The sequence below is a fragment of the Seriola lalandi genome, unplaced genomic scaffold (genome assembly GCF_002814215.2).
Source record: "Seriola lalandi dorsalis isolate HSWRI2012SDOR001 ecotype SW California unplaced genomic scaffold, Sedor1 jcf7180002054544, whole genome shotgun sequence".
Lineage (NCBI taxonomy): Eukaryota > Metazoa > Chordata > Actinopteri > Carangiformes > Carangidae > Seriola > Seriola lalandi.
Window position 1 is genome coordinate 5,570,284 of NW_019525097.1, and position 24,763 is coordinate 5,595,046.

At 42.3% G+C, this 24,763-nt stretch overlaps 2 protein-coding genes across 8 annotated transcripts; one reads left to right on the top strand and one right to left on the bottom strand.

Moving 5' to 3' along the window:
• Positions 1 to 368: 368 nt before the first annotated feature.
• ttbk2b (tau tubulin kinase 2b) lies at positions 369 to 9,511 on the bottom strand. Its single transcript, XM_023415057.2, has 15 exons — positions 9,141 to 9,511; positions 8,567 to 8,689; positions 8,320 to 8,467; positions 7,153 to 7,226; positions 6,906 to 7,046; positions 6,696 to 6,800; positions 6,014 to 6,079; positions 5,829 to 5,921; positions 5,585 to 5,710; positions 5,309 to 5,466; positions 4,871 to 5,060; positions 4,279 to 4,493; positions 3,718 to 4,186; positions 2,333 to 3,033; positions 369 to 1,682 (listed from the first exon to the last, which is right to left on the bottom strand). Exons 2-15 carry the CDS (start codon positions 8,633 to 8,635, stop codon positions 1,337 to 1,339), a joined length of 2,901 nt encoding a protein of 966 aa, XP_023270825.1. The 5' UTR covers positions 8,636 to 8,689; positions 9,141 to 9,511; the 3' UTR covers positions 369 to 1,336.
• A 2,116-nt stretch (positions 9,512 to 11,627) lies between these two features.
• mideasa (mitotic deacetylase associated SANT domain protein a) lies at positions 11,628 to 23,104 on the top strand. Of its 7 annotated transcripts, none has more exons than XM_023415071.2 (13): positions 11,628 to 12,157; positions 12,622 to 14,313; positions 16,087 to 16,305; positions 17,701 to 18,043; positions 18,149 to 18,224; positions 18,354 to 18,496; positions 18,597 to 18,700; positions 18,912 to 18,987; positions 19,196 to 19,284; positions 19,755 to 19,898; positions 20,170 to 20,289; positions 20,485 to 20,633; positions 22,111 to 23,104. In XM_023415071.2, exons 2-13 carry the CDS (start codon positions 12,865 to 12,867, stop codon positions 22,385 to 22,387), a joined length of 3,189 nt encoding a protein of 1,062 aa, XP_023270839.1. In that variant the 5' UTR covers positions 11,628 to 12,157; positions 12,622 to 12,864; the 3' UTR covers positions 22,388 to 23,104. The 7 variants fall into 7 exon arrangements, with proteins under 7 accessions (XP_023270839.1, XP_023270841.1, XP_023270844.1 ...); XM_023415073.2 differs by having other exon boundaries at positions 18,600 to 18,700; XM_023415076.2 differs by having other exon boundaries at positions 18,354 to 18,481.
• The last annotated feature ends 1,659 nt before the right edge of the window (positions 23,105 to 24,763 follow it).

Below are 24,763 nucleotides of genomic sequence, written 5' to 3' on the forward strand. Positions count from 1 at the left end.
CAAGCCGACCGTTCACTGGGGAGGTGTCAGTCGTAGCTGATCACTGACAGTGCTGCTGCTTAGCTTGGCACTATGTCTTCTGTAGAAAGTAGTTGTAGAGAAAAGACAATAATGTATATGGATTACCCAGAGTAACTAGGAAAGTGCTTCTGGAAAAAGATGTTGCTATTGTGTTTTGTAGATGTCAAGTTTCCGTTGTTGCCACAAACCAAATTCCATTCGGTTGAGCAGAAATGTCTGAAAACCTGGGCAAGTAAAACCAGACCTATCATAGCTTAATACTGCTCTGGGTGAGTGAGGAAATAAGTCAGGAAATGCAGGTAAACTAACCCTTTAATCATAATGAAAAGTACATGTGCAGGCAGGAGTATTTTTGAGATCTGGCGTTTATTCAGTGTATTTATTTTAGTATGTTTCTAAATTGTGATAAAATAAAATGCAACAATCATCCGACATGATGAAAAGGTTTTTGTTTTTTGTTATTTTCCTTCAATCCGCTTTTGTTTCTTGTCACTTTCATGAGAAATAAAAATGCAGACTGCATTGTTGCTGGTCTATATTGTGATGTATTTTGATCAGAAGCAGTTCAATAAAAATACAGATGTTGGAACTGATTGTACAAATGAATAAAAAAAAAAAGATCATTTCCGATGACACTCATGCACTTTTACAATACTTAAGTATGAGTGCACTTACATTTACATTCTAATATGCTCATGTCTTTTGCATGACAAATATTTTCTAGCAAAGTAAAAGCACACTACTACACTGTGATATGCCAAAATGAGCAATTCATTGTCATTGTTACATACTATAACTGATCTCACAGTTTTACAGGAGTGAGGTCAAGATGGGACTGCATGCCCTGGTTCTGTACATGAATGCTGATGTTGGTATAATGCTTGTGGTGTTATTTACTACTAGTGTTCTTAATGTAAGTACATGGTTTCTATTAGTGTATTTTCCTAATGGTACATATCTACAGTTAGCATCAATTTTACATCCCTCAAGTATTAAACATTATCTTTTTGGTCTCCTAGTAGGCCTATATGGAGTGTTCAGAGAGGAGTGAAATGAGAGGTAAGAGTTGGCAATCTCAAGCTTTCCCCTCCTTTTTCTTTCAACTGCAGGTATCAAGCAACATCTTCAAGTATTTTTAGAGACACATCCAACAAATGAATAAATAAATAAATACAATTTATCATACATTTTACATTAGATACAGTACATTCCCTTGAGTAAATACCATATTTACACATGCTATCAGGGACTGGATGTGAGACAGCCTTTTTGCTACAGTTGCACAATCCGGATCAGTCTTTAGTGTCAAATACAGTCATCGATTCACTTTCCCAGAGCCTTTGCCCTCGTAGAGCAGGCCCCTTCCCCTGGAGCTGTGGCCCCACTGGCCCTGCCCGCCGGGGCCGTCTTGTGGATGAGCCTGCCGAGGAGGAGGGGACCTGGAGAAGCTAGAAGGAGAGCGGCTGCGTCCCTGTAGTGCGCCGCCATCGCGGAGCTCTTGGCGGGAGGGGGAGGAGCTTTGGGAGCGCTGCAGGGTGGAGGGGGAGCTGCGAGGAGGAGGGCTGAAGAGCATCCCGCTGCGGTCCTGCATGAGCTGGGTCAGACTGGCAAGGAAGTCTGCGTCACTAGTGCTGCTGGCACGCACTCTTAACCGCCGCCGTCTGGAGAAAAGAACAGAAGACAGTATGATTACAATGCTTACTGTAAAATGATCCATCTTCCATACTCCTAAACAGAAACATTAAAATTATCTTTAAAATAGTCCTAAAGTTAAACTCTTGATTTTTTCAGCAATAGCCAGTCAATGTATTTAGATTCTTTAATTACTTCTCTGTGTAGTACTTTTCATTGTTACTGGTGCTTTCTCCCACTGCTATTCACTCTTCTGTGGCCTTATCAGAGCTGTAGTAAGACACTGTTAATTTAAATCAAATATTTCTTGCTGCTGCTAGTTCACATTAAAAGCATTGAGCTGGCTAATATTGTGAAGTAGTCATAGGAAATGCAATGTATTTGGATTGACCCACTGACTTCTTTGTTAAGATTTAAGTTTGTTTGGCTGCACTGTAAACTGAAACACCAGTTGATCATCTGTTTTATGTTATTATTATATTATGACAAAATAGCTGCTGAAGCGTTTGCTGTAGTATTAAACTGCACTTAAGTTACCACCAGTAACAATGGTTGAAATCAAAATCTAAGGGATTATAACTTAAAGCATCCACCATCTAATAAAAACTGTCAAATGGCCTCGGCAAACTTCTGTTCAAAAATCTGTATTGTGTTATAAACACTTTGACATAGCTCCTACCTGTTGTCCACACAGGGGCGGATGGGCGGTTTCCCAGGGGGTGGCCGAGGCAGAAACCTGCTTGTGAGCTGCTCGGGTACAAAGGTGGCACTCACAGGACGTGGGATCTTACTTTTGCTACCTGATGAGGAGGACAGAGAGAGAGGGTCTTCTCCTACACAGTCGGACCTGGAGCCTCGCTCTGAGGGGAGCCTGTCTCTCGGCAGAGCGCAGGGCAGGTTGTCACAGGACAGAGATGGAGAGGGCGAGTGGGTGGGGGAGCCGGGGACCGGACTGCTCCACCGATGACGCCTCTCCATGTTGAGGTCCCTGCTCGGAGAGTCCAGGGGAGCGCTGGGGTCTCGTACTGGGATTCGGCTCAGTCTTGGCGACGAGGGAGAGTCTCTTCGCCTGAGCAAAGCCGGAGGTGGAGAGGAGGAGACGGTGACGGTGCTCTCCATGGCGCCTCCTGCAATGTCAGCTTGGGGCTGCTGATTCGGCTCTGAGGAGCGATCAGGCAGACCAGAATCACTCTCTGGGTCTCTGTCGTTGGTCAGATGAGTTGTGGGGCCTTTGGCTGGGCTTGGCACTGGAGCTAACTCCAACCTCCCTCCATCCTTTAAGATTTCCTCTGGGAGTCTGTCAGATTTAGCGGATGGGGCTTCTAGCGGTATTGCATCTCTTTTCTCCTGTACAGGTGACTGTGGCGCACAGCTGGAGGACTGAGAAGAGTTTGATGACTGTTAGGGTTGTTGAAGAGATTATAAATAACGTGATATTACCAACTAACAGGGATAAAGAAGAGATGTGTAACAAGATCTGAAATATTACGGAAGTGGTATCTAGTCAAATTAAACTGTATCCTATTTCTATCTAACACTTTGTAAAATGTATCGATTTACAAAAGGATGTTTAAACATTCAAATAACACACATAGGTATTCAGTACATCAAAGTCGTACAGATGCTCAAAAACATGAAAAGTGATGACATATGCAAAACCCACTGTACTGAGTAGTGTTTCTTCAGCCCATATCCATATGTCAATGACATCTGTTCGTGTAACTGTACATTTCTTATTCATGAGACACTACATGAGTGACGTCCTTTATATACTGTATATTTTATATCCTTAAATCATACACTTTAATTTATAACTTTGTCTTTGATTTTCCTGTTCTTAAATTTAAAGCCTTTCAACAAGAATTTAATTTAGTAAATTCCTGTGGCCATAGAGATGATGAAAAACTTGGAACTCAATCTGCTGATGAGGATCTTGTAATATGGTCCAAACCTCCAGAACAAGCAAGACCTCAGTTGAGATTGATTAGTCAAATGGTATGCATCCAAATTTAAAGCATGTGCTGCTCTCAGTTCATGTACAACGAAATACATAGTCACTCCTACCTGGTCCATCTGAGGTCTTCCCATGATGACCGAGGGCATTTGTCCCAGCATGCCCGGTATCCTCCTGTGGCCCAGTAACCACGTGCCAGGCATGGCCATCTGAGACAGGACGGGGCTGCTGGGCACTGCGGTGGACTGGCCATCCTGCGGCTCAGAGGAGTGGTTCTCAGCCTCTGCAGGTGTGTGGGTACCTGGCCTGTCCTCGTGCAGGGCTTCTGCTGGAGGTTTGCTTCCTCCAGAACCACTGCCTTGCTCCAGCTCCAGCATCACCCACTCCTGAGAGTCTCCCTCTTGAGGCACAGGACTGAGGTTTACAGCCACAAAGCCACTGCTCGCTGCCCCCTCTTCCTGGTCAGGGGTAGCTGTGCCAGAGTGGTCCTCGATGCAAGGAGGCGTCTGCTGCCCCTGCCCCCTCTCAGTAATGGATTTCTCTCCCACCTGAGAAAGGACTGGACGCTGTTTGCCCAAGCTGAAACAATAAATTGTAAGCATTAAGATGGGATTCTGTCTGTTAAAAAAAAAGTTTAAATTTTTTAAATTTGATGTGTATCGTGTACTAACTAGGCCTCAAGGAAGCGTTCGATGGTGGGCTTGGGTTCGGGTGCGAGCCTCTTTTCAAACGCCAAGCTCTGACTGTGTCTCATCCTCCGGAGCAGCGGTGCAGCCCGTTCCAAGAACATGGTTTCTGATCGCACCCGTCTAGGAGAACTCTGTATGGAGCCGGTGTTGGGACTCTGGTTCCCCTGGTTCTGACTGTGTTCATCCTCACTCACCACCTGAGGAGAATGCAAGGAGGCTCAAAAACTGAAATACTACATTTGTATCCCCAAACATTTATTTCTTTAAATAGGGAGGGAGGCAGTTCTTTACCCAAGAATCAGGAAGATACTGGGTTACAGTAGATGATCTCCCAGTAGGTTTCTATTCAAGGCCAGGGGTTACTGGGGTCTTAGCCATTATCATATCTTTAGGCAGAGTGGATGTAGCCTTAAATTTAGGTTTGTGTAAAAACTCCATTGTGATGTAATCATGACTTGGGGGTAGTTTTGTGCAGTGGCTTCCACTGCACAGAGAGAGAAGCAGCTACATAATAATATTACAGCAGTAGGTGAGAACAATATACCGAGCGAACAGTAAATTACATTGCCCTGACCTTCCTGATCATCTGCGGGGCGTGTTTATGGTTTCGGTTGCGGTCCATCTCTTCCCATACATCTCCACCAGGGGTGGTCGGTGTAGGGATGGGGGGGCAGTTGTCAGCATCGCTGAGGCGCTCCCCTTGCAGGACATCCTCAGTGTTCTCCCGCTGCAGCTCGCCTGGCAGCACTGAAGCATTGGCCATGCTGTGGGGGAGAGGGAAGGTCACCCTGCAGCTCGTTTTCACAGCACAATTTAGAGCAGTTGATTTCTCAGGGATCCATGACTGTGCAGATTTCTAGTCTAAAAAAAGCTGCAGCTATATATTTGAACGCATGTCCAACAGTAACGTGAAGGAAGTTTGAATAGCACTAAACAACATTAAGCTTCAAGCAATTCAAAAACTAATTAGCTATATGTTAATAATGATAGAGCTTTCTTTAGCTGTGAGCACCCCAAGTATGCCGGTGTGAGGCGAGTCAGCTGCTGAGCAGTGGTTGATGTGGCAGTGATGGTCAGCATATCTTCTGAATCACATTTCTCCCAGTCATAAGGGTCATTCTCCAGCACGTTGTGGCTCTTCATAGCATTGTCAAACATTGACATCAAAAGCTGTCTCAGACAAAAAAAAAAACAACAAAAAAAAAAAAACACATCAGGACATCAGGGTTTGACATCTGGAGAGACATAAACAGCGAATGCAAAATATGCTAAACAAGAGATTGCTAACCTGATAGTCGGGCTTAGTGAAGTAGTCCAAGGTCAAGATATGATCCAGGAAAGCACTGAACTCTGAGGGGAGGTGCTTCAGCATAAGTCGATGGTCATATGTCTCTTTAAGATTTCCTACTTGTTCCTGAGAGCAGGAAGGGAAAAATTAAGAATTTAATTAAGAATTTGGGTGTATACTTACAAACACACACATGCTGTAAATTAAAAATCTACTGTGTAAACAGTATCATAGAGGCACATACTTTGTCTTTAATTTTCCTCCAGGGAAGTTGACCAACCATGAATTCGACCAGCATGTAGAAAAGGGACCACAGGTCATCATGACGACCCATTTCCTACAGATTCAGATATGCAAGGGTGAGGAAGTAAATTGAAATTGAATTAAACACATGAGCGCTATAAGACTTAGTCTTTGGTCTTAACTCACCTTATTCTTATGAGCATTGATGGAAGCATATCGCACAGTTCCTCTAAAGCCTGCCACAGGACGAGGCTGAAAGATATGGAAAAGAGTCACTGAAACACAAACAACACACTCTTTGTCCTTTACAAAAGGTTTATAGGCCCTGACTGGTGGGTGAGTCCCAGGCATTTAATTCTTTTTTAAGTTCTTTTTTAAGTTTATGTCACATGAGGGACATTGAGGTCACGTGAGTTCTTAAGGTCACACTGCAGTCACTGGATAGTTGTTACTTTAATATGGTGTGAAATGTAAATTTGCATGCTTTTAACTTTGTATTTAAAGACATCCTGTCACCTGGACGACTCCCTTGTGCTGGAGGAGTAGGCTTTGATTGACCTATGATTTTACTAATAGACCAACAAATGTATAACGTCATCATAAAGCAAGTATGTCTCAGTATATCGATAAGGAATTATAACATTTCCATAAAATCAAAACACACATTTATATCACACACAGTGTCTGACTGTATTTTCTTTTGGATCCATTTTGTCACAACAATATTTTGTGTTAACAAAAAAACAAATACTTCAACAGTCAATAGAGTATGCTTTAAAAAAGCTTTTTCAGAGGATAAGTAACTTGTAGGAAGTTTGATTATAGAAGCTAAAACAATGCTTTCAGGAAGCTGGCACAGAGTACTCACTGGACGGACTTCCTGGCTGGAGTTGGTAAACTGACGGGCCAAACCAAAATCAAGCATATAGCAGCATCTGCAGGTACTGGCTAGTCTTCCCATAGCAAAGTTAGACTGAACAGAGATAAACACAAACAAGTTCAAATTAAACAGTAAATTGACAGCTAGCACACAACGACAACTGATTAACAAACAATCAAGGGTTTCGGGTCAACTTACTGGTTTAATGTCACGGTGTAGAAAGCCTACAGAATGGATGCTTTCGATGGCCTCTAAAATCTGCTTGCCAAGTCTCAAGGTTGTGGAGACAGAAAAGGTGCCACGGGTCATGGTTCTGCGCAGATCTGCCAGATTCCTCCCCTTTAGACAGGAAATCAGCGTAGCATAAAACATTCATGATATAGGGTGATATGTTGTCAGAAGCCAATTAAATACTTGACCAGCATTCACTGGTGAAAATTCCTACCTGGAGTTCCATCACCACATAGTTGAAGCGATCATTCCTGCCACAGCCCACGAATCGACACACGTGATCTTTGCCTGTCAAAGAAATATATATTTATATGCATCAATAAGTTGATTGGTTGATCACTGCTGTTGTTCATGACGGACAACACCTCTATTTTGACTATGTGTGCATTTCTCAGTACTTAAAATTATTGATACTGTTACAGACACAAATATTAGGTATAAATTTTGTGTATGCAAATTTCATATACCGGTTGTAATAGTGTGCATTAATTGATTTATTGAAATATTAAAACCACTGCTGGAATACTTCAGCATTAGCAGACCACCGCTACTTACGTAATAAAAAATGTATTAATTTTTATGGAATGAAACATTAACCATTATAAAAAATTTAAAAAACGAGCACAGAAGCTATTATAAAACAGTAAATGTCATCATTTATTTCAGGGTTCCTGCAGAGTTCAGCAAATTCAAGACTTTATAAGATTAATTTAACACCTGATAAAAGGCAAGGTCTACACTTACTTATTAAGACCTTTAATTTATTTACATTTATGTCTCATTTTGGTCTGTACTTCCCAACTGTATAGAACAATAACTCCTAATATAGCTTATCAATTAATATGTCCTGGATCCATACTAATGGCAAAAAATTGATGTATTTATCAATTTAAAAAAATTATTTCATTTAAGTTTTTCCTAAAATTGACACTTGCTGATTATGAATTGATGAGATTCATAGTAACTGTAGCTAGTAGAAATGGTCTGATAGTGCTGACTGAACCGCCACAGAAAAGAGCAGAACAGCCTCCTGCGGCACATGCACTGTCACAGCAATCCGGCTTTTAGTCTGTAGATATATAACATCTCTGGACAGCTTGCAATCGGATCCAAAAATATCTTATAACATATATTATCACTCATGGCAGGCAGGAAAAACACATTCAACACCTTTGTTCATTAGATTTTAGATGTAATACCTTCAAATGCCTTTTAATGCTTTTCAAAACCTGCAGATACCCTGGCTAGGCCATCACCCACTTACCACACTGACAAAATTAGTCTTGATCTGGGTGTTACAACTGGGCTAAACGTGTTGCACAGTAATTCTCTGTGACTTTTCAGGTACTCTGTCACTGACAGGATCGAAAGCATCACTCACCCTGAAGCTTCTTCAGCACAGCTACCTCCATCTTCAACACCTGTTTGGGTTGCTGAGCGGACTCCACCTTCAAGGCAACAGTGGCCTGGCTCAGCTGATCCAAGACCTCGTAGATCTCCCCAAACCCACCTCCACCTATCTTCCTCAGCTGATGGGAAGGGATTAATTATTATCAACCCAAAACACAGATGTGGATAAATGACTGATCTTCATTCAGCTATCTGTGTTTTATTGAAATGACACTTACCACTTTCCATCTGTCTCTGACCACGTCTGCCACTGACAGGATGTCTGTGTGCTCTCCAGCCCCACTCATCCTGAGTGCTCTCAGCTACAGCCTGCACCTGGCATCAGTGGCGCAAGCCCTTCACTGAAAACAGGGAACAGATTTTAAGACACACTTCAGCTTTCTATTTTATAACTACTGTATGCTGCGGAGCCTGCAGCTGATGGAATGCGAAACCATTCCTCGTTAGTGATTGTAGCGAAACATCTGGAGAATAACATTTAAAGGTTAGTTAGCCACACCTCAAGTCTCCAAGCCTCATAGAAGACGCTAACCGATGCTAGCTGGTGGTCCAGAAAACACAGCAGTTAGCATTGTCTGGTTTGTTTGACTCTGTGCCAAAACACTACCATGACTAGCGCAGCGGCCACCACTGGTAAATCTGGAGAATAACCGGTCGTTGGACAGGATTCGCTGTCAAGGTGCTAGCCTCGCTGGTTGACCGTGTTCAACGCGGCAGCTCCGGTGGTCCTGTAAAAACAAGCTAACTAGCATGTTTACTAACGATAACCACTGTGTAGCGAACCTCTCTCACCTCGCTCCGTTGCACCAGTGCGATCCCAGTTAGTGTGTGAAATCCAAACAGCCCCCATGCTCCCGGTTTGGCTGGTCAATCAAAGCGATTGTTTATTTCAGAAATTAGGTAACGGTAACGGACCATAGCTGACGTTCGCTACAGTTAGCCAGTTAGCCTGCTAGTGGATGCGGACTGATGCCCCGTGCTCTGGCTCAGCGGCGGCGGCGGCGGTGACGTCACAGCGGGACTAAACTCCTGCATCCTCCGCTGCTGCACCGACGGTGTGGAGCAGCACCGACTGAAAGGCACTGACAGATACCTAAATGTGGTCAATACTCTGTACATTAACACATAGCACAGGGGTGTGAGGCACCCACAGGTGCCTGAATGTGGTGTCAGTGACGCAGTGGACAGGAAATAATAGTCGTACTGCATCAAAAATAAAGCAGCAATTGCGTAGCAAGGAATTTTGGTGCACCCATCAGCCCCCACACCCCCTGTCACCACCACAGCCCAGGCACGCACATCGCATACAGCCGAGAGTGAAAGTTCATTGTTGACCTTGAAACAAATTAGATGAAAAACAAATGACTGCGATTCTTACCGAGGCTATGCTCCCACAGACACCATGCTGTCTTCACACCATATTGTTTAAACAGTAATCATGAGCAGGCAAGTGGGAAAAAAAACTATTTACCTCAGCCTCTTATTTTGAGTCGGAGATAATGGGGTCTTCTGTCACCGGCTACATCTTCTACTTGGTGGGAAAAAAACTACAAACATAATCAATAAACTGTAGAATTGCAGAATGGCTGCAAATGCACCATCGATGGCGGTTACAGTTTAGCAAAAATAAGCTACCTGATTTATTTTGCATTTATTTCCTTATTGTTTTGACGCAGTGGGAGATATTAATGTCAGTGAGTACTGTTGATGGTATTGTTCGGGAGTTTTTTTTTGTGTTTTCCTGTGTATCTATACGATGAATAGAATATTTAATTTTTTTTTTCAACAAAATACTGTTACGTTAAACATAAAAAATCTTTATGTGAACAGATGTAAACTTTTACAAAAAACATTAAGTATAATGTTGCCAGGGATTCAAAGTGACACTGTAAACTTTAACATGAGCCCCAATTTTTTTAACCCTTAATGTATTTTTTTCTTTATTTCTTTATTTCTTTATTTTTGATTAAGTAAGCCGAATTAGCTATTAACATATCCCTGTGTACCATTGAATGCACTGACAACTGTGAATAAATCACGCTGATACTGAAGAAAATGTTCAAATCTGATTATTCCCAGGAATGTTCTGATGTGCTCTAATTCTTGTCCAATTAGGCTTCATTAACTCGTAATCCTGGAGTCATAATTACGAGATAAGTATTTCTGTAGTAGGCTGATGAGGCCAGTAGAACTATACCTTATTCCTGACATTACCAAACCAGACACTCCCTACCTATCAGCATCACCTTGAGATTTTGCCCATAAAGGAACCAGGCATGCACACAGATGTGTCTATATTCTTATGCAAAGATGGGTGCCTTATGTCAAAGTAACTGTTTTGATAGATGTTTTGTTTGAAAACTTCAATGTCTCACTAAACTTAAGTGGTGCAGCAGCAGGACAAAAAGGAGAATATAGCCTACACATCAAGCAGATGAATATTGTTAATTTATTGTTTGCATCCAGGTTAAGAATGAATGGTTTTCTTGATCAACCTTTTCAGAGTAAAGATCTTCCTGATTCAGATTTTCCTTAATTCTTTTGTTGATGTTTACTAGACTATTTGCAGTAGAGACGTAATAACCAAAAGTGAAAATGTGAACATATACTGTACATACCTTTATATAAGGTAGGCTACCACAAGTGAATTATTTTGGAATAGCCCTCCTCATAATCATTACCATAAAGACAAACTTTAACAAATGTGGTATAAATAACTAAAAGAAAACACCACAGGTTTGCAGCTACCACAGTGGACACATAGGTCATGGTGGTATTTTTGCTGAGAATATTAGGGTCCTGAAGTGCAGATAGTGGATTTTTATGAAGGCCAACACCAAGATTTTTTAAGCTTAGTGTCTTTAAGTTTTAGGGTTTGTAGGCCGAGTACGAGGGAAATGAATAAATATATAAATACAACGATTAAACAGTTTATCAGAAAAGTATATTCCTGACAAAATCAAGCCATGTACAGAAACTCAGAGAAACTAGAGAAAGTATAAAACACGAATTTAACAAGGAACAATTATCTGAATTAATAGAACATTTAAAAAAAAAGAAAAAAAAGTGAAGTTATCTTCTAAATTATCGGGGGGGAAGAGACTGAATGCTGGACTGAATGACTAAAATCCTGGCTAAGGCCCTCAACCCACCACAAACTGTTTCCGTGTGTTGAGCTGTGACTCCGCTTTCCGGTGCAGCCATGACAGCAAAACAAACGTACACGGATACAGCGATGGGAGTGGTCAGACAATCGGATTGGATAACAGGATGTGAGTTGAGCTGTTTTGGGGTGAGGCGGTGCGTTTGGGGGTGCACAACTTTCTGCGTGTTTGCGCAGTTTCGCGGCGTTTCACACACTGCGGATAGACCGAAACAGCGACCTTTAGACCGACGGGGCTCCGCGGCGCAGTGTTGAAATCAGCGGAAATACCAGCGCGGGCCGATGCACGGCAGCGTTTTCACACTTTCGCAGTCTTATGTGTGGTTTTACTCGTTGATGCGGGGAGAAAGTTGTGGACATGTTTTCCTGGAAGTGCACGGCTTTACGGACACACTGTGCAACATTGTAACTACGGTGTTAATGAGACTTTCCAGCTCGTGCGGACTTTGGAGTGTATATTTGTTCCTTTTGATTGTAAAGCCGCCTGTTCGCCATATTGTGCGCTGTGAAACTCGGGGGAAAGTTGTCAGAGTTATGACATTTGCTGCGCACAATCCCTTCATGGAGCTGCATGCAGTCGACTTTGATCGAAACCAAAGTGACTCCATGGAGCTGGCCATGGAGAGCTCTGTGCACCATTGAACAGGTATATACACTATGTTTAACTTCTGCTCACTAATCTGCTGTATTGCCTAACTGCATTTGGCTCTTCAGGCGCTTCCTTATTGCTGATTTTTTTTAACATAACATCACTGGCTATCGCTCGGGTGATTGCACGAGCCCCTTCGTTTCCTGTATTTCTTGTTATGCCAAATGGCAGCTAAACAGTAAGCGCCTCCTTGTTGCTTTTGGCTGACGCTTCAAAAACTTCTGCTTATAAAATACCCTTCACACGCACCTGGACGTTTATGTCGAAATATAGCCTTTTCTGAGCCTGAGCTCACTTCACCAGACGCGCTGTCTGATTCATTTCTACTCTTCTGATTGGGCTATTTGCTTGTGTAGGCCTCAGTTTCCTCTTTGCTGCAGACGAGTCAAAGCCGACTGAAAAGTTTGTGTGCTTGTCTTGAGACAAAAAGAAAGTGTCTAACCCCTCCTTTCTCTCATAAGGTCCTGCACCCTAAAGAGGATGAGAAGAATGGACAACAATCCTCAGATTTGATTCTGGAAGGAGGGTTGCGTGTTCCCCACCCTGCACTTTCCTTTGGGATTTATATTTCCTCCCAAATACCTCTGTGTACACAATTAAACAAAGAATTTCAAAACCACAGGCAGTGAAAACACACTAACTCCGTTTTGCACACTCATCAAGACTTAGACCTCTGAATTATTTTCATACCTTCCAACATTAGTATGAGTCTTCCTCCTCAAGTTAATACTGACAAGAGCGGCAAGCATCGGGCTGCAGCCATGAAAGAGCCTGTGCAGCATTCAGGGGAGGTTTATTACGGTATGGCGCCTCCGGCTTTAGAGTCAAGCCACAGTGACTCTGCAAGCAGCTCTGGTGTTTATAACCCAGAGAAAGGGCCCCAAGGTGTACAGCACTATCAACAGACTACTCCAGTAAAGTGGATGCAGCAGGACTCCATACAGGCCCCTGGCTGGTCTCAGGAAGCCCCTGTGTCGGGCTGGGGTCAGAACTTTGGCCCCTATATGGGCGGAGTGAACGTCAGGAGTCAGATGGTGTTCCATAAAGGAGTCCATGAAGGCGTAGCTCTGCCGATGGGGGGAGAAAATCAACTGCCAGGGGGACCTGTTCAGGTTTATAGAGATGCCAGCCAGAGTCAAGCTCAGGGAAGGGGGCTTGAGTGGGAGCAGCACAGTGCGGCTGGAGTGCACCAGCTGCAAACCTATCAACACGGCCACAAAGGTGTGGAGATCCAGGGTCAGCCCCATGTGCCATCTCACACTTTGCAGGGGCCAATGCTGCAGCCCTTCCAGCCAACATTTAGGCCCAGCAAGCAACAATTCTCATCTGGTTATTACCCTGTTTTTCCGGCAAACAAGGCAATGCCAAACCTGGCCTATGGTGAACAACCTCAAACTCAACAACAGCTGCTACACCAGATGCAACAGCAACAAATGCATCAACAACAGTTGCAGCAACAGCATCACCTTAAGCTGCAGCAGCAACAACATTTACAGCAACAGCAAATCCAACAGCAACAAATGCAACAGCAACAGCAACAACTGCACCAGATGCAGCAGCAGTATCACCAGCAACAGCTGCAGGAGCGACAGCAACAAATTCAGCAAATGCAACAACAACAACAGCAGCAGCAGCAGCAACTGCAACAACAAAATGTGCAACAGCAAGAAACAACACAACTACAAGTGCAGCCAAAACAGCAACAGACCCAAAACTTTGCAGCTTATCAGTCTCCTGAGCCTTGTACGCCTGACACGGTGTCTAAAAAGGAAGATGTTCCGTCTGCGGAGCTGCAGCAGGAACCAGAGGCTCAGACCTGTGATGTGTCGGCCGTACCTGATCCATGTCCTGAAAAGGTCGTAGCAAATCCCGCAGAGAGCTCAGATGCACAGCCGGCAGCCCCTCGGCGCTCGCGGCGCCTTTCCAGAGAAGGACAGTCCCCACTGGGTCCCCCTTCGACAAACATCTGGTCTCAAGCCTCCAAAGAGCCTCCACCATCGCATAATGGAGTAGCAGGTGGACAGAGAGGAGGGGAAAGCCAAGTGACTACGGGAGGGGTCATCCAGATCACCAGCAGGAGGAGGAGGGCGTCCAAGGAGATCAACTTGGAGACTCTTGCGCATACGGCATCAGAAAGACAAAAAATTGTCAAGGTTAACAAATCACTCATTACTCTGGGGCTGTAGTTCATTTCCTTTTTTATTTATTTATTTTACAGCAAAACAGCATTTAAATATTTGCTATAGGATCAATTCACTTGAGAAAGCTTGTCGGTGGGTGGCTAATCTGTGCAAGTGAGAGCAAAGTGGCTCATCTGGCGAAATTGGCAAGCAGCTGTACAAAGAGGAAGAACCGTGTTTCTATGCTGAACTTCCTTATGGTTTACAAAATCTTTTTCTTGGGCCTGTTTATTTGATTCCTACAGCTATCGAGTCTCAGCCATAGCAAGCTGTCTTTAAAGTGTGCACAGTCCTTTTGTCATGCACCAATGTACTGGTGTAACCTGAAAAACGGATATTATTATATAAGATCGCTCTTTTTGGATTTTAAAGATTGTTCATTTTTATCGCTGTGAGAAAGATGATACCCTAGCCTTGTTATTCAGGATTTATAATGTTTATATTCTAAGGGGCACACCCGTGGAACTACCTTCTTTATTTTTTCCTTAGCAGCTCCATTAAACACGCACTAAACAAGAAGTTACATTGAGTTTTCCTCAGTTTTTTTTTCTTTTTCTCAGCGCAGGGATGTTCTGTGCTCTACCCTTGGGGGGGGGGTTACCAGGCTTGTTCGTAGGGTTTTGTGCAGAATGAGCATGCTGGATACAGTTGGAGCAGCTGCATGTCTGCACACCTCCACATTCCTCAGGCTCTTTCCTAGTCATTCAGCAGAGCCAGGGAGGGGCCGAGCTGTCAACCTGCACAGCTACACTCCTATACTCAATAAAACACGCACGTACGCACCGGACGCACACATGCACACACACGCACACACACGCACACACACACACGCACACACACCAAACAGGTTTAATATTGCTATTCACAACCCAGAGGTGTCACATTGTGGTTGGCAAACAGAACTTTTGTGGGTTACGAGATGAGATTCACATGTCTTAGCTGTGGCTCTTCACTTTGCCCGAAGAATAAATCGTAAAAAAAACTGATTTATTTATTTCATTGCCCCTAGTAGAATATGTGGTTTCTGGAAATGTTATCATCTTAATCAGCGAGACACGGTACCGGGGAGGCGCGCGCACGTGAACATTTCTGAATAGATATATGGTGGTAATAAAACGTGCTACATTTGACTGCTGCAGTTTTTAAGCTTGTTGGATTGTAGGGAGTCAAAATCTACTTTCTGCGAAGTGAATTCAGCATTTATAGTGAAGAAGGTGATCATTTGCTTCAGGATTTTGATTTTGCAATTTAGAGCTGAAACAATTAGTTGATCAATGGATCAGTTCATTGACAGAAAGTTAACGCATAACAGTTTTGATAATCAGTTTATCCTTCAATCAACTGAAAATGCCAAATTTTCACTAGCATCTTACATGTGACAATTGCAGCTTTTCTTACCCTTTATAAAATTAATTTGTGGTGGGAATTTTCCCCTTTTTTGAGTTCATTGTTTAAACAATAAATTTCAAAAGATCAATCTACAAGGAAAAAAAAAATCTGTAGTTGCAGCCCTGATGTAATTTCTTATATTACACAACATATGAATTTCAATGAAGATGAAAATGAATGTTGTAGGTGATCTGAAAACGAGCCTTTATGTGTAGATGACCATGTGTCCTCACACCCATCTTCCTCTTTTTTATATCTTAATCCTTTTTCCATTTTCCCTGCTACTTCCCCAATTTCCCTGCGATGGTTCTCATTTCTCCTCATCCTCCCACCTTTTTTTTTCTTTTTGTGCCCCAGCAGGAGGACGGTCCCCCGGGCAGACAGGCCACCATGGTGCCCCTGGTTATCCCTGTGTCTGTGCCAGTGCACAGGAGCCAAATAGATCCTCAGGGTGGCTGGTCTCAGGGACGACTCGGCCAGGGTGAGCGGCCTGCAGGACAGTCTGACCGCAAACCTTCTGTCATCGTGGCTCGCCGGCGATCGCTCCGTAACTCCATGACTGAGAGTTTTGGTCAGGTTAGTCCTGTGAAGAGATATTGGTGCCCTTTCAGTCAGTTTGAAACTAGTGGTGGCAGCTTCATTATTGCAAGTATGTAGGGAGATCAACAGGGAAGAAACCCTGTGATTTCTAGACTTCATATGCCACCACGAACTGTTTACAAAAATCACGTTTGGAGATGTTCATGTTACAGACCATGTTACGTAACTTCCTCCCCTTTAAAAGGCAGGTTTGTGGTGAGTTGTAAGCAACCACAATGTAATACCACAATTACACGAGACACCTCACAGTTCTCATGAGTACAAACGGCCAACCTTAGATATTTCAGTCTGGAAAATGTCCACTGAGGAACGTCTGAGGTCTGCTGCTGAAACCTGGGCCAATCAGTGATAACTCTGGGTGTGGATTTAATGATAATGTGACTCACCAGCGTTATAAAATTCTGAACATGTACAGCTGTTTTTTTAAGTGGGCGTTTAGGTTCACAATGAGGTTTGATTTAGCAAATGGACATTATACTACTGATGTCATGGTCAGGAAAACATTTTAGGAGCAATGTGGTCATGTTTTTGGGTCAGCAATTTATGTCCAGTTGTAAAAGTGAGAAATGAAGACCAATGACAGCTTCACAAAAGGTGCGTCATTCCAGTCAGGTGCAGGCAAAGTGCATCTTGATTCTGTCTGTTTAAAGTTACACTCACTGAGCACTTTATTAGGAACACCATAGTAATACTGGGTAGGGCTCTCTTTCCAAAGTTCTTTGTGGCATGGACTCAGCAAGATGTTTTCTTTTAGATTCTGCTCCATGTTGACGTGACAGCATCACATCATTTCTGCAGATTTGTCAGTTGCAAATCCTCCTGTTCTGCCACGTCCCAAAGCTGTTCTACTGGATTCAGATCTGGTGACTGGGCAGGCCACTGAAGTTCACTGAACTCACTGTCATGTTCATGAAAACAGTTTGAGACGACTTTTGCTTTGTGACATGGTGCATTATGACGCTGGAAGCAGCCATTAGAAGACGGTAAACTGTGGTCATAAATGGATGAACATGGTCAGCAACTATACTCAGATCAAACCATGATTTATTGGTATTAAGGGCCTGAAATGTGCCAAGAAAACAGTCCCCATCCCATCGACACCTCCACCAGCCTGGACTGTTGACACAAGGCAGGTTGGTTCCATGGATTCATGCTGTTGACATGAATCGGCATGAAACGGCATGACATAAATAAGCAGTTGTACAGGTGTTCCCAATGTAGTGCTCGGTGAGTGTATAGTTTTTAAGGTTTCAGTCCTGGTTGATTTGGCGACACCCATAGTCACGGAGAAACCGGTGTATCAGTAATGCTCAATTAAATGCTTGCATTGTTTCCACTGAATCCCTGCACCTCAATGCTTCTCCTGTCCAGGATGGTGAAAACGATCCAGGCCTGGACGAGGATGGAAAATCCAAATTTAAGCGCCGACCCCGGCCAGAGCCTCTCATCATCCCTCCGCCCAAACCATCCACCTTCATCCCTCCATCCATCTACTCCAGCATCTCTTCCTTCCAGAGCAACCTGCGCTCCCCAGTTCGTCTGCCGGACAATCCCCTCACCCTCCCCCCGTACACGCCTCCACCCATCCTCTCTCCTGTGCGCGAGGGCTCAGGACTCTATTTCTCCACCTTAATGACCAACATAGCCGTAAGCAACCAAATCCTGCCTCCGCCGGCTACACCCAAGTCTGCGACCCGCAGCCTGTTGCGCTCCAGTAAGTCTTTTGGCCGTCTATAGTTACAGTCAGAGGTTAATTCTACTAGTGACGTTTTCTCAGATGATGTGTAATAACTTATTTTATTTTATTTTTTTTATTTGGGTTTTTCAGCCAGTTCAGAAATTACACCTCCTGTCCTGCCCTTGATCTCTGATGCCACACCTGTTAGCCTCGAACCGTGAGTACCACCTTAAACATCTGAACAGGCTTCTGAGGTTTTTCAATACTTGTTCTAAAAACAACAGAACTTTAATAACATCTCCCTAACTCTTCTCTCCGCTCTTACTTTTTTTTTTTTACTGTCCAGGCGCATCAATATCGGGCAGAAGTACCAGGCAGAAATTCCAGATTTGCAGGATCAACTTTCCTCCCAGTTTGACCAGCACAAAGCTGACTTGGTTTGGGTCCCTGTGGATAACTCCCACCTTAAATACGGTGACCAAGAGAGCAGTTAGTATTTTACTGTACTTGTCATCCACTGAGTGTTGTGTCACGTATTTTATGTGAGCTTTTGTTCACCATCTCTCTGACACCGTCTTTTTCTTCCCAGTAGAGGATTTGATGAACATGGCGTGTTGCAGTGTGCTCAGAGGTGGAGGAACCAATCAGGAGCTGGTCTTACACTGTTTACATGAATGTGGAGGTGATTTTCTTGTAAGTACAAGTTGGTCAACTTACTGAAATGCAGTTTGCACGGACAGGTTTCGGCAAAAGGATCAAAATGAAAACAAACTCCTGAGAATGACAGCAGCAGAAGCTTAAAATGTATTCATTAACACGCATTATTGTTAATATTTGATTCACTCAAATGAGTAACACTGATCATGTTAATGAATGATTTACTCACTGTGATGCTGATTTCAAGGAAACACTGGGACGTCTGATGTTCCAGGAGCCAGTTTTCCCTAGAGGCCATCACCTGGCAGGTTATCACTACTCAGGTGAGTATTTACTTTAAAAGAAAAGGCTTTTCATTATATATCACCTCTATCAAAAAAAAAAAAAAAAATCTCTAAACAGATTTCCTGATTACCTTTTATGTCTTCCTCTTCCTGTCCTTTTCTCTATAGTTTTATTTATGCCTCTTTAAATGTTTCTTCATTCTCATAAGAACACATTAAATTATAATGCGTCTGAATGAACTCACAGGCTCTGACAGCTGGACCGCAGAAGAGAAGCGCTACTTCAATAAGGGGATCTCTGCTTACAGGAAGGACTTCTTCCTGGTGCAGAAACTGGTAAAAACAAACATCAGAATCAAAATGAAGATTTTCAGTCATTAGTGGACCCTGACTGTATTTTATTGAATGTGAAGGCAGAGTCAGATTTATTGGAAAATGTGCACGATTGGAAACAGGAAGAGGCATCTCTTCTTTCAACACAAACAAAACTAAAACTTAAAAAAAAGAAAAAAAGAAAAATGAGGAAAATTGGACTAAACAAGCCACATCCTCTTTGAGACAGGAAGTAACAGGAATTATGGGAAATGTGGTCTTCATTTTATAAAAAAAAAAACATTAACAGTATCAGTACCTTTGGGATGAGACAGAGTCTGTCAGTGCTCCAATTTATACGTTTTGATCCTGTATATAGGAATATCTCATTATTTGGCAACAATGACTGGATGTCAGAAAATCTTACAAATGCACCTTGTACAACACGTGTGAATGAATACTAGCCTGAATCTGCCTGTGCATGTTTTTTAAAGGTGCGGACCAAAACCGTGGCTCAGTGTGTGGAGTTTTACTATACGTACAAGAAACAGGTGAAGATCGGTCGGAGCGGGATTTTAACCTTCGGGCCTCCAGATTCACCAGTGGAGAAGCACACTGAGGCCGTGGTGGATGTCAAGGTAGAGTGGAATTAACTTGACTCTACTGATTTTTGTGGTTAAATATTTCAAATATTAAGTTAATTATATATAAATGTATGTTGATATGTTAAACAGTAGTTATCATTTGTGAATTTCTACATTTAAAATTTTCTGTAGTCACGAGGACGAGTGAGGCCAAATAATCATTTTTAAGCCTTTAAAATGTTCAAATCAGAATTTTGAAATGAATTTCTAATAATGTGTGTATTGTATTTGTATTTGTATTTTTCTGCTATGATTCATTACATAGAGTTCACAGCAGTCGAAACTGACTAAAGGAGAGACGGATGCGGATGACAAGAAGGATGTTTCATACGACCAAAGCTATGAGCAGGCGAGGGTCGCTCGGTCACTACAGGCTCATGATTATGTAAGAGTTTCACTATATATTAGAGCTACAACTAACATTCATTTTTATTCTTTTCTTGATGAATCAATTAAACGTTTTGTCAATAAAATGTCAGAAAGTGGTGGAAAACTGGCCGGTTGAGGCTGAGTTCCACTGATGTATGAAGTAAGAAAACGTCACAACAACAAAACTACTTATTTTTTTTCGTTGCTCCAGGCGGGAACAGTGCTGGTGATCAAAGAGGAGTCTCATCACCCGTCAGCAGCTCACAGGCCTCGGGCCGAACCTGCAGCAAAGAAGGGCAGAGCACCAGCGAAGCCGCCGCAGGATCCGGACGCAGTATTTCCATGCAAGAAATGTGGCAGGTACGAACAGATCAGCACAGAGATTTACTTTGTTCTCATTTACAACTGATCTGAGAGAGAGGCAGAGAGGATGTCTCTGTTTTGCTGTCATCACTAAATGGTTCTTTCTTACGGTTAACGACCGGAGATTTTAATGGTCAAAGGTCAAAGGTTAAGGTCACTTTGACCTCCCAAAACACTGTTTAGGCCTTGTGAACACAATATCTGGGGAAGTCCTCAAGGGAATCCCTTTTGGCACAAATGTCCATTTGGACTCAAGATTAGATTTTGGTGGTTAAAGGTCAAAGTTAACATTCTGGTCAATGTGATATATATATATATATATATATATCTATATGTAAATCTCATGTGTAATAATCTGCGCTGATAATCGCGTTATGAAATAAAATAGCAGTGTGACATTGAATTAAGAAATGCTGCAGTAAAACTAAAAATAACCTGCAATAAATTGCTACTGTGAAAATAAGCAGGGTGAAAATAGTTTGATTATTTCTTGAGAATTTCTTGGACTTTTTCAAGGTTTTCATGGTTATATAATAAACAATACCATATGATTATGTATTTTATAATGACTTATTTATTTTATGCTTAATATTGTGGATCTCCATGCAGAAACACAACCAAAACAGGCAGCAGGGGTTGTTTTTCTTACCATATCAAATTCAAATAACTCATTATAGTAACTATTTTTGAGCTCTGATGCCCTGACTGGCTGCTCTGTACACTCTTTTTCTATTCCTTTCATGGTGTAATTAGAGCTTGAACAAGAAATCGGCCCATATACTGGCTGGTGGTGTTAACGCCTTGCAGATATATTGTTATTGGCGTGAATTTGAGACAGGGCATAACAAACAGTGTGAAACAGAAAAGCTAAATGTGCAGTATGTTTGAGGTAATTTAGAAACACCGTCGCTGTTACATGCTATATCCACCAGAGTACAGACAAGTTTATTTTTCAGCTCCAACGTGTATTCTTTAAAAAAACAAAAAGATATTTCTCAAAAGTGTTTGTTTATGTGACGTGTCAATGTAAAACCAATTGATAAATCATTATATTTTTTTTTACCTTTTATTATCATTATGTGTATTGGCCTCAAAATCTTATAATGTAATAATGCTTGGGTTATAGTTTTTAACTAGCACAAATATCAATGATGTGCTTGCCTTAATGACCCAGACCACTTAGACATACTGTAGCTGATTGACAACATCTTCACATGGACCATGATTGATTATTGAAATGGTTGCACAACTTATGCAGGCTGGGACAGACTCCAGCCTCCAATGACCCTAAATAGGCCTGAAGCGTCGACGCAATAGTGATTATTTATGTGTATTTAAAATTCAATGCACCTCTTTGCTGTACAGTTTAGCAGACATGGTGATTTTCCTCTGTCAGTTACATGTGGCGTGCTGCATCATTACAAACAGTTGCTATTGTGTCTAATGTTGCATCATTTTTCTTCCCGTGCTCTAGGGTGTTTTATAAAGTGAAGAGTCGAAGCGCCCACATGAAGAGTCACGCCGAGCAGGAGAAGAAGGCCGCAGCGCTGCGTCAGAGAGAGGAAGAGGAGCAGGCAGCAGCCGAAGCTCGGGCCAGGAAGGCGGCTGCGGTGGCGGCGGCAGCGGCAGCAGCATCAGCAGTGGCGGGTCATCAGGGAGGAAATGGGAACGGAGTGAAGGAGCAGGAGGACGCCGATAGCCACGAAGACTCATCTGAGGGAGAAGATGATGACGATGAAGACTGGCACTGAGAGAACAAAATAAACAAGGAGAAAAATCAATGGGGAGATGGATTGATGGGTAAATGGAGGGTGAAGAGATTGAATCCGAGAGGGAGGAATGGGGGGGGGGGAGATGTACTTGGCCACAGACAGCAGCACAAGAGAAACAACCTTAACATCTTCCTGTTAATCCTCACACTCCTTTTTTGGCTGAAACTGTTCAGCCAGGCAGTCACACTCCAGATTGTCACCTTTGTATCTTTTAAATATTCAGAGGAAGTTTATTTTTTGTAAATGCACTTATACGGTATGCTTCTGCTTTTGCCAACATTGCCTTTTTATATCCATTATTTAATTGAATATGTCAAAAATATTTTACTTTTTCATTGAGCGGACTTCATTAGATAATCAGGATGTCTCTATAGCAATAAAAGATCAAGATCAAAGCAGTCTTTCACTTTATAGTCACAGCCGTTTTGAATAAAGATAGCTTGTATTTAAAAACTTTTCTTTAGGAAAATACTCTGCAGAGTTTTTCAGATTTCCATCAGAACTTTAGGTTGGTTGTACACTTACTTTTGCAACTAAAGGACCTTTTGAATATGTACAAAAAAGTATATATGAGATTGCCATATATTTATGATACTGCATTTTTCAATGATTTTGGTAATATAAAAACTAATCATGTCAGCTGCAATATGACTTGTGAATTGAAAAGTTTATTAAAATCTCTACTGTTTCGAAAAACGAGTCTTCATTTTCTCAGTCTCACAGGAAGTGTGTGATTGCGAGACGTTGATGAACCAGCAGGGGGAGGTAGAGGTTCAGTGTGTTGGATATTTTCCTCACACATGGTTGTGTGTAGATTAATGGAAATGTTGTGGTTTATATGGATTTAGACACACTGACATTTTTTTATGGATTATGTCAAGATCCATTTTTCATTTTATCTCCTTAAATCAAAATCTTAAAAACGCTGTCCTCACACTGACACGTCTATCTACTCAGCAGGAGAGATTTACCACAATAAAATATAACGGCTCTGTTTCAGTATGCAAGACAGACTCTACAAAGCTGTCATTTTCAGATTAAAGGCCAGGGAACCAACTCATCTTCAGACACCAGGGGTGTGGTGAAGTTTGGCACTGATCAATGGTGACATAACTCAGCCATTTTGAGATGTGCTCAGCAAAGGGAAATGTAGCTTGTTGCCCTCAGGAGATGAGAGGCAAGGCTTATTGCCCTGAGATCAGGGAGGACAAAGTGGCCCTGTCTCTGCCTCCCACTCATCATTGAGAAGTTGGACTCTGACAGCTCTCATTTTCTTCCCCTCTACTGCAGAAGTCAGCTGGGTTGTGCACATGTGTAGCTGCTTCTTGTCCCAAAACAAGAACAAGCGGAAAATCTACTTCCTCGTGATACTAAAGGGCCTTCAGAGGAATTAATTATCACACTATGGAAGTTAAATCATTGTCATTATATCAACTTCAATTTAACCCTATACACACTTAGCACTCAGTTAGATGTCCTGTTAGTGGTGCCATCATTTTCAAAAATATAGCTAAACTAAGAGTCTACCCTGTGAGGTTGTATTAGTGACAGCAGTGCTTGGAGCTAACCATGCTTACATGCTGATGTTTATATGTCTGTACATGTGAATCCAGCAGGTGTTGAGACGTTACATTAAAAGAATAAAAATGTCAACCTCATGGTGGTTCCAGAGGACAGAGGTCAGGGGTCACCAAAGTCAGGATTCATCCTCTAGGACAGTTGTTCCCAACTAATGGTATTGCAAGTTGGCCGACAAATCATTTGCAAAACAATACAATTTTGAAACTCCTTTCATAGTTTTTTTTCTTCTCGTTTTAAAGCGTCTCATTGTGATAAGTCGCTTGGAGACTGTCGAGCTTCCTACGTGTTTCCCCCGCTTTCAGTTCAGTCCTGAACGTTTGATTATCATTAGAATAAAAAGTGTTCTGAGAACGCATTATTTGCCTTCTGTATTGTTATGGGGTTGGATGTGGGCTGCCAACATTTTTGACATTGAAGTGGATCATGAGTTGGAAAAGGTTGGGAGCCGCTGCTCTAGGATGAATGTCTGAACAAAAGCTCATGGCATTCCATCCTATATAGTTGTTAAGCTGCATCAGTCTAACACAGTGGTAGACTAATGGACCATTACTATCCCATCCAACATTTCTAACCACAGCGCTATCGGCCAATTACTTCACTATATCAGTTGTTCTTACAAATATGAAAACCTTACAGCCCTCCACCTTTTCTGAGTCTATGCCACTCGTTTTAGTTAATTCCCTTTGCTGTTTTTGGGGACAGCTGAGATTCATTACAGGGTTCAACTTGTTTTTTTAATTTTTTTTTATTTTGATTCAATTCACTGCAACTTTC

Bases quoted from the DNA above. Each gene is read 5' to 3' on its own strand.
- ttbk2b (XM_023415057.2), bottom strand. From the start codon at position 8,635: ATGAGTGGGGCTGGAGAGCACACAGACATCCTGTCAGTGGCAGACGTG. The intron at 8,468-8,566 runs GTAAGTGTCATT...CCTTCCCATCAG, and splicing joins TCAGAGACAGATGGAAAGTG to CTGAGGAAGATAGGTGGAGG. The intron at 5,061-5,308 runs GTGCTCACAGCT...TCTCCCCCACAG, and splicing joins CTCACACCGGCATACTTGGG to CATGGCCAATGCTTCAGTGC.
- mideasa (XM_023415071.2), top strand. From the start codon at position 12,865: ATGAGTCTTCCTCCTCAAGTTAATACTGACAAGAGCGGCAAGCATCGG. The intron at 14,314-16,086 runs GTTAACAAATCA...TTTGTGCCCCAG, and splicing joins AAAGACAAAAAATTGTCAAG to CAGGAGGACGGTCCCCCGGG. The intron at 19,899-20,169 runs GTAGAGTGGAAT...TTCATTACATAG, and splicing joins AGGCCGTGGTGGATGTCAAG to AGTTCACAGCAGTCGAAACT.